The 12,176-nt window shown below is 41.6% G+C and overlaps 2 protein-coding genes across 7 annotated transcripts in view; one reads left to right on the forward strand and one right to left on the reverse strand.

Annotated features, from left to right (window-relative positions):
* The window catches only part of Ncoa6 (nuclear receptor coactivator 6), an 89,683-nt gene extending 81,594 nt beyond the window's left edge, over positions 1–8,089 (forward strand). For 3 of the 6 annotated variants that reach the window (XM_010639929.3, XM_010639926.3, XM_010639928.3), the window contains one exon: positions 7,425–8,073. In XM_010639929.3, the coding sequence (XP_010638231.1) occupies positions 7,425–7,468 (44 nt within the window). In that variant the 3' untranslated portion in view covers positions 7,469–8,073. Of the gene's footprint in view, positions 1–7,424 lie in introns of all 6 variants that reach the window. The other 3 variants (XM_010639930.3, XM_010639931.3, XM_010639932.3) reach the window with 2 other exon arrangements.
* Positions 8,090–9,140: 1,051 nt separating this feature from the next.
* Positions 9,141–12,176, reverse strand: part of Tp53inp2 (tumor protein p53 inducible nuclear protein 2) — a 7,801-nt gene continuing 4,765 nt past the window's right edge. Inside the window, 1 exon segment of the mRNA XM_033767125.1 lies at positions 9,141–12,176. This exon segment is cut by the window's right edge and continues 26 nt beyond it. Within this exon segment, the coding sequence (XP_033623016.1) occupies positions 12,021–12,176 (156 nt within the window). The 3' untranslated portion in view covers positions 9,141–12,020.

The raw sequence follows: 12,176 nt of genomic DNA on the forward strand, positions 1-12,176 counted from the left end.
CCTCTGTGTATACACAAGAGTACAAGCACTGCTGGGGGAAAAAGATATCTAACAAGACTGAATGATCTGTCTTTTCTTTTTTTTTTTTCCTTCCTTTTTTCCTTTTGTGCTAGAGATTGCACCTAGGGCCTTGCACATGTTAGGCAAGTTCTCCCATCCGTGTATCACTTTAAATTCATGATCACCCACTTCATATAGTTTCTGAATATGGCAGAGCCATTTTTCTGTTTTTGTGGCCGACATTTTCCTACTCTTTAGTCTTTTCAAACTTCTAACTCTCACTTTCTTTCCTCTTCAGTGGAGACTTTCACCTCTTCAAGGAGAAAATAGAGTTCTCTCAACTTCCCACTACCAAGACATAAATCTCTTACTATGATAGCTTCCTGTGTTCCTAAATAGATAGAGCAGCTGTCCCTCTCAGTCCAAGGCTAATTCCTCCACTTACACTTTTTTGTTTTTTGGGACAGAGTCTCGCTATGAAGCCCAGATTGGTCTTGAACTCAAAGAGATCCTCTGGCCTCCGCCTCTAAGTGCTGAGATTGCAGCCACCATGCCCAGATCCATTTTTTTTTTTTCTTTCGTACCAGGGATTTGAAGTTGGGTCCTTGCACTTGCAAGGCTACCTTTGCTTTTGATCCTGTCTTCCGTAACCTTGAGAACCTTACATTAGAAGTATTCTCTTCTCACTTGACTTCTAACTCCTTTTTGAATTAACTACTCTATTGGCTTCTGTGACCCAGAACCCATTTTCTGCTACTTCTCTGACTGCCCCTTCTCAATCTTCATTCCTGGCCAGTAGTTGTTGGCTTTCCTCAGACTTTGATCCTGAGTTACCTCTTCAACTTAGATTTGTTCCTAGTTGACCTTATTTATGTCCCTTCTTTAGTTACAACCTTTTATAGATGACTCAGAATTTTTATTTCTAGTACAGAGCCCTCAAGGTTTTAGACAATTCTTGCACAATCTTAACAGGACCTGACAGTCTATATGTCTGAAACCATACTTGTGATTTTTCACCTCTGCTGTCAGGTCCTCTGTCACTATTCCCCATATTAGTGAGTGGAACCACTCTCTCTCCGTTAGACAGGGCCTCTCACACCTCTCATCCTCATCAAATTCAGTTGTAAAAACTGTCAGTTGTATCTTGGCTCAAAGCCAACCACTTCTTTCCAACTTCACTGCTACCTTAATACCCTTCAGTGATTTGCCATTGGAATTAGGATTAAAGTGTAAAAGCCTCAACAGAGCCCACTAAAGTCCTAGGTGGTCTGGATCCTATCATCCTGTCTTCCTGTCATCTCACCTCCCTTAGCAACTCAGACATGCTGTTCTTGTCCCTCTCATCCCAAGGCCTGTGCATATATAGCAGCTATTTCAGGGGGCATGCACTTTTCCCACTCTTCCTGTTTATCATAGCTCATTGTCACTGATAGGAAGGGTCATCACTCCAGGTTCTTCTCTCACATGATGACAGAGCTATAAGCTTATACTTATTGGAGTGATAGGTAATTAATATATATACTGTATTGAAACAGGATATTATGTCTGAGTTTGCTCTCCACTGTATCTCTGGTCCCTAATACATAAAGGTATCAAGTCAGTAATTACTAAATGGATAACCATCTATGAATAATGGCTGGGGATTTACTAGTGAAACACTCAGAGTTTCTGTGTTTACCACGTTGAAAGATAAACTCTAATACAGTGTGTTAAATGTTAGATTCTCTGATTTTAAAGTTACATTGTACTGTCAGCATCTGGGTAGGAATTCTGCACCTCTACTAAGTTAGAAAAGACTTTTTAAAGTGTGTTTAAGCAGAGCTCTGAAGAATGAAAAAGAATTGACCAGGCTATGAGGGTTGTGTAGACTCTTCTTGGCAAAAGGTACAGGACATGCAAAGTCTCAGATCTGAGAGGACTGCTACATCATCCTTTCAGGAAATGCATTAATTTAAATAGCTCAATTTGTTGAAGAACTGAGATCCTGGTCAAGTATTTGATATTAGCAGGACTGCTGAGAGACAGTTGGGTGCATCTGGGATGTCAGATTCCAGCTCACCAACATTGGACACCAGAGGCTGACCTGAGGACTGAGCTATTACTGGGAGCTCATCTTTCTGGGCAGGAATGTCATGATGACTCAGATAAGCCCCTGGGAATAAGCCACATGTTTACAAGTCATCCACAGGTGAAACAGAGGTGTAGACAGTAACACCACCTTACCCTGGCCTACTGAAGAGTAAAGAGTGAAGTTGAGGGGTCTTCTTTCCTTTCCAGACATACTGTGTTTATGACAAGTAGAGTCCTCTTAGGTAAACATCACTTTAAGTACAGAAATGAAGCTAAGAACTTTCTTCTTCCTCCCTGGGAATCATCTAAGGGAGAACTTGTTTGGAAGGAAGCATATCTTGCAGTAGATTGAAGCATTGAATTTTGAACATGAAAGAAAAGGTACATAGAGTTCTGTGGGAAAACCCATTTCCTCTCAGTTCTGCATATTCTCATAGCACCTCACTTTCCCGTGGATAAAGGTCTTCTAGACTGTAAAATATAATGCAGGAAAAAGATGTTGGCCTTTAGAGATTTCACACCAAATATTTTAGATCCTTGATCTGAGCCCAGAATCTCAAGGTGTCATTTATAATACACCAGAAAGAATCTGAGGAACAGCTGGATAGTTAAAAGATGCTCAGGTTAGAGCCACACTGCAGCAGACTGCCAGCCAAATAAAGATGGAAAGCTGGAACCTGTTTTAGAAGAGGATTGGGAGGTAGAGAATAGGCCTCTACACTTAAATTGGTGACCAGTCAACCATTCAGGCTCCCTGTACTTGCCCAGAAATTATCTATCCCACCTGCTCCAATCTGGCAATCTAACAAACTTTGGCCACCACAACAAAAACAAATTCTGCTCTTGCAGCAGGGGCATGATGAATGTCACTGGTTCCCCCATAATACAGAATTACCAACACTTCTTACTATAAAGTGTTCATAGTATTTCTTAGCTTTCAAGTTTTTCATAAAAAACAGAATGTTTCTGATTTTGTTTGTGCATATATGACCAAAATCTTGTAAGTGCAGTGAGAACCAACTGTTTTTTCCTTTCAAAACTTGTAAAAGTACTCATTCTTCAGGAAAATAGTTCATGTTTTAGGTACCTAATGTTTCATATGTCTCCAAGTTTGAGATGCATACATTTTACATACTGGCTTAATATTTTATGATCAGTTTTTGGATGTGAGTTCAAATAGTCACAGTAAGTTATTTTATGACTTAGTTCATGTGTTGGATATAACACAGCAGACCAAATAATATGCATATTTACTCTTTAATTTGCCTCCACAAACTCTTAACATTTAAAAACCAGAAGGGCTATTGTACTAATTTCTGATTTAAAAGATCATTTGTCCTGGGACAGAATGACAGCCTCAGGGCCTGAGACTAGTATGGAGATATATACATGACCTCCTCCTGTTGCTGTGGCTGGACAGAACTCAGACACACTTACTCAGCATCTCTCCATAAAAGATCACAAAGCCTGAGAGACATTACAGCCTCTTCTAGGCTAGCTGCTAAGTCTCAAAGCATGGATGTGATAGGCATTCCAAAAAACTGTTACCACCTTGGAACCAGTTCAGTTTTCAGCCAGAACTGTAGAGAGAATTGAGTTTGTGAACCAAGGTACCACTGTATTATTATGGAAATACAAATGAGCATAATTAAATACCTCTGAGTGAAAACCCTGAGCAATTACTTCCTAAAACTGCACTCTTGTGGCATCATTTAGAAACCAGCCATGTTTTGTTTTGTTTTGTTTTTCCTCACTCCCTTCACCCCCTCCACCCTTCCCTATTTACAAAGACTTTGTTTCCATTTTTTCCTCTTCTCATAGTTTTTCTTTTCCCTTCTTTCCTTTCCCCTACCCTTCCCACTTCCCCTACTCCTTTAGCCCTTTTCTTCCTATTTCACATTATCAATTAATGCAATTTTTTTGTTTTGTTTTGTTTTGTTTTTTGGTACCAGCGATCAAACTCAGGTCCTTGCGCTTGCGAGGCAGGCAGCAGAACCACTGAGCAAAATCCCTGGCCCTCACACATACAATTTGAACCTTATTTACCCTTTTAGGGAACTATTTTATTTACTATTTTAGAGACACTATTTGTTATTAACACATGTGTGTCCTATTTATTTCACTTAAGAGTACAGCCATGATAATTTTGAAGGAAAATTTCTGCTGTAGGATTGATTAAAGCCTTGTGCTATAGATTTGGCCAGATTTAAGATCACCATGAGGTGACTAGGCTGAGAAAAAAAAATTCCCTTATCAAATTGCAAATTTAAATGTTCTCCAGTGACATATAGGGAAAACAGCCTGAAAAACTAACTAGTTTTTTACCATCTAGTTGGTTTTAAAACATCAATATAAATAATCTGATTTATATCACCAGACATTGAACTATTTTGGTATGTGTGAAGATGCTAATTTTGTAAAATCCTTGATGGTTAAATTGATGAAATTTTCATGTGCGTATGCAGTATGGTATTGATTGTGGGAAGATTGGGAGTGGGATTATTCAGGTACACCAGACAATCCTTAGGAAAAGTGATGAATAAGGCCTGATGTGCTCCCTGACTTTTTTTGTTTTTGGTTTTTTGAAACTGTTTCACTGTATAGACAGGCTGGCCTTGAACTCTCAGCAATCCTCCTGCCTCAGCCTCTAGAGTGCTGTGATTACAGGGATGCACCACCACACCTGACCTGACACACACTGACTATGTTGTTAGCTACTCCATCACTCCCTTAAAATTCCTTACTTAAACACTTTGCCTCTGTGTTCTCTTATTGTGTTCCCTAGAGTGATAAAAGTGGTAACATTGTGGAGGTAATATAAATGGAGCCAAAAAAATAAAAACAGTCTGGGCCAAGGATATAGTTCAGTGGCACTACACCTGCCTTCCAAGTGCAAGGTCCCAAGTTCAATCCCCAGTACCAAAAAGAAAAACAACCTAATCTTTTCAGATGAATTTATAAAGACATGGAAAGTGACTTTGCTGTCTGACCCAGGTGGGTTCTATGTATTCAGAGGTTGTGACAAAGACTTCAAAAATTAGTCAAAAATTTTTTTTTCATATGGAAGTATAAAAGTATATCCTTCAACCCAACCATCAGTATCCAGATTTTGGTTTTTCTTTATTTGTTTTTTGAAGTTTCTGGAACCATTCACTTGTTTCCTCATGGCCCCACTTCTTGAGTCACTCTCCATCCTCAGGCAGCATGCCAGATCATGGGGTGCTTTGGGTTAACGATAGATGGGAACAAGCAAAGCAGGAAGGAGATCCGGACACTGCTTATGTGTCCACTCTCGCATGTTTCACAGGCATGTTACTTGATCCTTCCTATCATGACAAGGGAGAATTTTCTAAAGTTGACCTAATTTGTGGATATTTTCTAAAGATGTGTAGTGTCAAGACAAAGATGAAAAATGTCAGGACTGTACTTTTGCAAATGACAAGTTTGATGCAGTGGAAATTAAGCTTGAAAGTTGAACATAAAGTGTTGATTATGGGGAGTTGCATGAGCTCAGACTCTCACTCAGAATTAAACTAAAGTACCTATTATTGACATCCTGTCAGATTCTAACTGTCCTCTGATCAATAAAAGACTGATGAGTAAATCACACAAATTGATGTTACCACATGGCACAAGTACTATGACCTGCCAGTAAGATACACATACAGAAAATGTTTAAACTGAACTACATCCCAGCCCTTTTTATTTTAAGATAGGGTCTTGCTAGGTTTCCTAGGATGGTCTCAAACTTCCAATCCTCCTGTGTCAGTCTTCCGTAACTGAGATTACAAGTAAATAGCACCATCCCTGGCTGAATCTACATATTTATGAGAGCCTGAATTCTCAGAATAATTATGATACAAAGAATGAGAAAAGTTACTTAGAACATTGAACCTTATGCATAGCATCAGAAAATTCTGCCTAGTTTACAGAAATGAGTAAATTTGATTCATATTTTATATTCCTTTGTTAGAAATGTTCTCCTTGATGAGAAGTATCTTAAAACATTGTTTACATACTAAAACCAAAATATCTACTAAGAAGCATAAAAAAATGACTTTTTAAAGTCAGTACAATTAATAAGATTTTTAATTTTTTTTAATATTTGGAGAGTTTAGCTATTCATTGTACTGGGCTACAGAAGAAAGTTTATGTGGAAAAGTTTTCAGATACATGGTTTAAATTTGGAATCAAATTAGTTAATTTTGGACATTTTTAAGCTGGGCAGGTGGCTCATCCCTGTAATCATAGTACTCAGTAAGCTGAGGCAGGAGGCTTATAAATTTGAGGCCAACCTGGGCAATTTAGCAAGATACTATCTCAAAAATTTAAAATAAAAATACAAAAGGCTGGAGATATATACCTCATTGGTAGAGTATTTGCCTAGCATGTACAAGGCCCTCAGTTCAATCCTCAGAACCACAAGAAATAAAACACTTACGTTTAGAGAAATGAAAGGAATTAAAGGTCATTTCCTTTTTTGTCACTGTTACCATGTGTATAAAATTAGTTCCCTTCTTTCATGTAGCCTGAAGCTCACCTGGGTTCAGAGAAGGCTGTTGCTTCTAAATTGTTTCTGTGCCTGTATGTATCTATACCCTTGATATACCTAGGCCACAGTAGATATTTGGGGACCAGGGTCCACGTTCATGTTATTTAGAAACTTTGACTACGTAGCATGGCACAGAGTTCCTTTCTCCAAAACAGTGGATTGGCTCCAAAAGGAATCCAAAGGCTACTTTTCTGGTATAGTTTACTCATTAGCTTGTGAGGTCACTCATGGACTCAAGCACTGTCAGTTCATCCACACTTTTTTTTTTTAATACTGGGATTGAACTCAGGGCCCTAACACTAAGCTATAGCTTTAGCCCTTTTTTATGTTTTTATTTTAAGACGAGGTCTCACTAAGTTGCCCATGTGATACTCAAACTTGCAATCTTCCTGCCTTAGCCTCCCAAGTCACTGGGAGTACAGGCATGCACCACTATACCCAGTTTATCCATGCTTATTGCATGATGGGAACTGCCGAGGGAGATTGTATATGTGCTGCCGAAGTGAGCACGGCTGAGGGAGATTGTGAGGTTAATCACCTAGATAAAAAGGCTTTCCTCCTCACCCTTCTTTTTCTAGTCTGGTATGTATTTCATCTTCTACCTCCTATATCACATTTCCCTAGTATGCAAGACTACACTGTATTCCCATATAAATCACCAGGCAGAACCTGGAACTCGACACTGAGTGCCTCTTAGACTGACGTAGAGCCTAGTAAGGCTTTGGTTTTTGTAGACTCCCTAAAGGACATTGAGGTAAAGAGTTGCTTCAGCTGAACTGTCCTTCCTTTTTCCCCCCTACAGATATAACCAGTGCAGTGCAATCCAAGCGAAGAAAATCCAAGTAAACAAGCTGGACGATTTGATACTTGTAAATGTATGTGAATTTTACAAAGAGCAATTTTGAGCTGTGACTTTTTAAAATCTATTTCTGTACAGTCATTTTAATAATGTGGCCCTTTTCCTATCCCCTGCAACCTATTTTGTAAAGTTCAACCGGAAAGCAGGGTTGTTGAGCCCTTTTGGTGTTGCAAGATGAAGTTCAAGGTTTCTAAAATGTTGCCATGTATTGAGAGGAGCTAATGCCATTATAAATGTTACTAGTTTTCAAATTTCCTAAGCAGCCTAGAGTACAGGGTGAACATTTTTAGATCTTCTAATGAGGTATTGTGCTGTGGAAGTACTGTGTGTGAATAGCAGTAGCAGGGGCAAAAGCAATCTTGTCATTTGGAAATGTAAATAATTTTATTATATAGTGTTTTGGATGTATTTGTTGTAGAAATGGACCAGTGAATAAAGAGAATCTAAGGGTTTGTACAATGTGAAATACTGAATGTGTTAAATAAATGTTATTGTCATAGACATAAAGGTATGTTATTGGTAAGGGATTACTGGGTAATCAGGCTCTTTCGGCAATAAATGAGTGGACACAGCCTCATGAATTAGACATACTGTGCACCTGAAATGCCTCCCGCCCCAGCAAATTGAGGGAAATGCATCTACTTGTTCAGGCTTTAAAGAGACTAGCCTCTGTTCACCCTATTATATATAAGGATCAAAAAAATGTTTTTTTGACTGCAAATAACAGAGCCAACTTAGGATCAAAGATTGCTCAATATTTTCTCCTAGAAACAGGAAACTGTCAGCAACCCAGATGGTACTTTTTCTCTACTTCATACATCTCTGTGCAGATGACTGCCCCAAAACTGTTTTACATCTCCTCCATTCAGGAGCTACACTGAGACTAAGCAAGATTGTACCAGCATCAAAATTTTAACCTAGTTTAGGTCAGGTTTTCACTTTTAGTCAAGTTCTGTAGTTAGATGGGCAACTCACAAATTAAAAGGGGTGGACAGAGATGTCCATGTCATCCCACTTTCTTATCTGTATCACCCCTGGGAGTGACTTAATATCATGCCCAGGTTTTTCCCTTTCCTGGATCAGTTCTTTCTTCAAAATTTTCATGGGCTTTAAAACCAGCTCCTTCTGCAGCCACCTACCCCCAGCTTTTGGGGAACTACAGAATTTGGGGCACTGCCCTTGTCTCAGATTGGGCCTAAGCCTTCTGCTTTGTCTTCTAGGGCTAATCTTAAATTTTATTCCTTCCCCTCTTGTGGCTCCTCCCTTGCCATAACCCAGTGCCTGAGACTAAAACAATGAGTAATTCTGTCATGCTCTTATTCTCATCTGTATTTCAGATGTCTTTGTATATTATAAGGGTCCACTAAAAATATTTTACTGAGTCAGACCCTACATTGTCTGGCTCTGTTCCCAGCAAGTTTATCCTCCATGACGCACACCAGAACCAAAGCCAGCTTAATAATACTCTCTATCTTGACAGTGCTTGAGATTAGTGTTTCTTATAGTTCAGCTCAACTCAGGCACAAAGTATAATGTGCTTTAAATAGATTTTTATTTGTTTATATTAATTTTTTTCTCCAATAAAGGAATAACATTACAATCTAGTCAGAATCCTGTTACACACATACACAGGCATGCCACATGACCAGGTTGAGGTGATTGTGTCCTTGAGTCTGTCAACCCATCACAACATGGTCAACCAGAGTCTCCTCTTTTCAGCCAGTCTCAACACAAAATCCTCAACTGGGATACACTCAACTTGTTGGTTCTATTTGGAAGTAGGTGGCAGGGTAAGAGGGAAGGTATAAGTGGGCTATAGTGTGTCTGCATTCAGTCTCCTTACACAAAGTTACATGAATCTGGGGGAGGCATCCAAGAGCTCTGGTGGGTTCCTTGTTGCACCTAAGACATTATGGGTCACAGCAAGTTGATCATAGGATTCCAGGCAGGGGGCTGGGGAACAGGCATATTCCAAAGCAGCACCAGACTACAGTCATACACACAGTACCCTCTAGGGCTATTCTGGCAAGGGTTGGTGACACCCAGCTCGAGGGAACCACTCAAGACTTATTGGGAAAAACTGGAAGTCACTATTTGATATACTAGAAACTGGTCTCTCTGACATCCTTAGTTTTAGCAAAGTGCTGGTAGTAATGACATTAATACTCACAGACTGGTACAGACTTCTCCAGGGTATCTGAAAACATGAGTCAAGACAGACTGTCTCGCCCCCTCCTGTCTAAGGTTGCATAGGACTTTGTGAATTCTCGTTCCCTCATTTATTCAAGTTCTGTGGTTTAAAAAAAAAATCCTGAAGCATGCTCAAGATGAAAGGCACATACACAGTCAATACAGTATGACAAAGTCTGATGCTTCAGGAGTCAGACTATCAGGAGACTGAGTAGTGTTGGTTCTTAGAAATCTATACACAATTAAAATATTGCCACACTCGAATGCTACAGAATTTATAGGAAAGTACAAAAAACATGAGCCTTGCAATCAGCCAAGTGAAAGATTGGAGGGTTCTAGAACTATAGGAACCTCCAGAAATACAGGTAAGGCGCAGAGCCTTTAGAAACTTAAGCCAAAATGCCCTATCACTCTTCTACCAGCAGGATCGTGGGCACTGCCCAGGGCTAGCATAGGCCCCAGCTGGTAGTGAGAAGTAGCAAGAAGGTTGGGTTAGTTTTAACTGTTTGAAGTGCTAAACTGGCTGTGATGTAATCAAACGGTAGTTGGAAGCATAAAAGTATACTAGGTTACACTAGAGAACTTGGGGAGAGGAGCAAGGTTGTCAATTACTAGGATCCCAGTAAGCTGGTGTGGGGGACTTTGCTCTTTGAAACATCAGTTTGGCTTATTCTTTGGGATAGGAGACCCAGCAGGGATGCTTCTGCCCCTACCCCAGAATCCATGGGGATCCCCCCTCCCCCACAAGTGCCATCTAAGGCCTGGGACTATAGAATCAGGGAGGGCAGCTGCCTTTGCCCTAATGGCAGTGCAGTTTTTTCCAACCCCAGCTTGGCTGTGAGGCCTGGAAACCTGGAATTGGAGTGAAAGGGAAGACCTATGTTAGTATGTAACAAGAAATCTTAAAAATTTCAAGGAAAAAAGCACACACTAGAAAAAGACAGCTAGAAAAAGAATGGGAAGCAATTCAGGGCATCCCAAGAGGCTGTTGCTGGTGTCTGAGCCCAAAGTTCAATCCCACCAGAAGGGGTAAGTTAGCCTTCCCTGTCCCTAGTCTCTCACCCAGGGATTCAGGTTCCTTGCTTTAGGTACTTACTAAAGGAAAGGAGGGAGGGGTTCGTAGAATACCCATTTCTCCCCAGAAGCCTAGAAAGGAAGAGCCCTGTGAGAGAAAGTAAGATCCTTGAAGGTCCTGGACCTTGGCAGGGATATTTGGGGAATTGGAACAGTGGGGCTCCTGGCCTCCTTCCCAGGAGTGTTTATTAGCCATACTAAGCAGGATGTGAAAGATAAGGCCAGGGGCAAGATAAAGGCTGAGCTGTCAGTCTTGATAGGGCTTCATCCCACAGCTTGTCCTCTTTAGCATCCTGCATTCTTACCTAGGGGTGTGTGCCCTTTGCCTACCTAAAAGCCCTCTGGCCTGTATTTCTCCTAGCCTAGTTCTAGCACCTTGGGCATGTGAGCTCTTGGTCTGGATGGCGGAGCCTTTCCCAGCTTCTACTCCTGGGGTGGCATGTCAAGATAGGGTGGCATGGAACTAAAGCCCTTCAGACTCAAGAGCCTGCAGAGGGGTGATTTCAGGAAAAGATAAGGGATAGGGTTATAGGAAAGGGAAGGGGGGCAGACTCCAGGCTACAGCCTGAGAGCAGGGCTTGCCACTCTGAGCAAGCACCGTGCTGGCTCCCATAATGCCCTGCTCCCTACAGTTTCCCATTCCATCCTATGTACATCTCCAGTAGACTGCCTCATTCCGCTGACTCCCTCCACCTTCTCCTTCAAACTCACATCTCACCGTCCTCTTTCACATACTTTACCTTTCCAGGCCTAAAAGCAGCCTCCAGAGTAGCCCACCCCCGCCCCCAAGCAGAAAGAAGAGAGAATAAAAGTGAAACTCTAAGCCAGACCCTTTCCTGAAGGGCAAAGGCGGCGATGGGTTGCACAGGTTTTCCCTGGTTAGGGTGAGCTCAGAGTCCCCTTCCCTTTATCCATTTGGGAAGAAATAACTGGGAACAAACAAGGAGACAGGAGTATAATGCCAAACATAGGAAAGAGTGAGTCCTGTAAGGTGGGAGTTGAAGGTGAGGAATGAGCCAAGTCAGGGCGGAAGAGGCTCTCAGAAATAGAGGAGTGGGCCAAGAGGCAAAGGTGAGAGAGACCGGGATAGGGGCCAGGGAAGGAAGCATGAGTATCGAGTGGAAAGGACAGAGGGTTAGAGGCTGATGAGAACTCATACTCTTAAGGACGAGGGAGGGTGTGGTATCCAGCCCACCTGGAGCAGCCTCACTAGCCGCTCCTTTGGGGACAGACGGGAACTGAGAGCGACAGATTCATGATGCGGCCGTCCAACACTCAGTAGTTGAACTGGCGCTGGCACGGCTGGTAGACGAAGCTGCCCTGGTGCTTGGGCCGACGCGGACGGCTCTCACGGGCGCGGTTCTGTCGTTGCACCACCTTGGCGCTCAACGCGTGGCGCTCGGCCCTTTGTCTGGCCCGCTGCAGCCGCCG

Source organism: Fukomys damarensis, unplaced genomic scaffold (genome assembly GCF_012274545.1).
Source record: "Fukomys damarensis isolate Sample0158 unplaced genomic scaffold, DMR_v1.0_HiC HiC_scaffold_22, whole genome shotgun sequence".
In the NCBI taxonomy this organism is placed as follows: domain Eukaryota; kingdom Metazoa; phylum Chordata; class Mammalia; order Rodentia; family Bathyergidae; genus Fukomys; species Fukomys damarensis.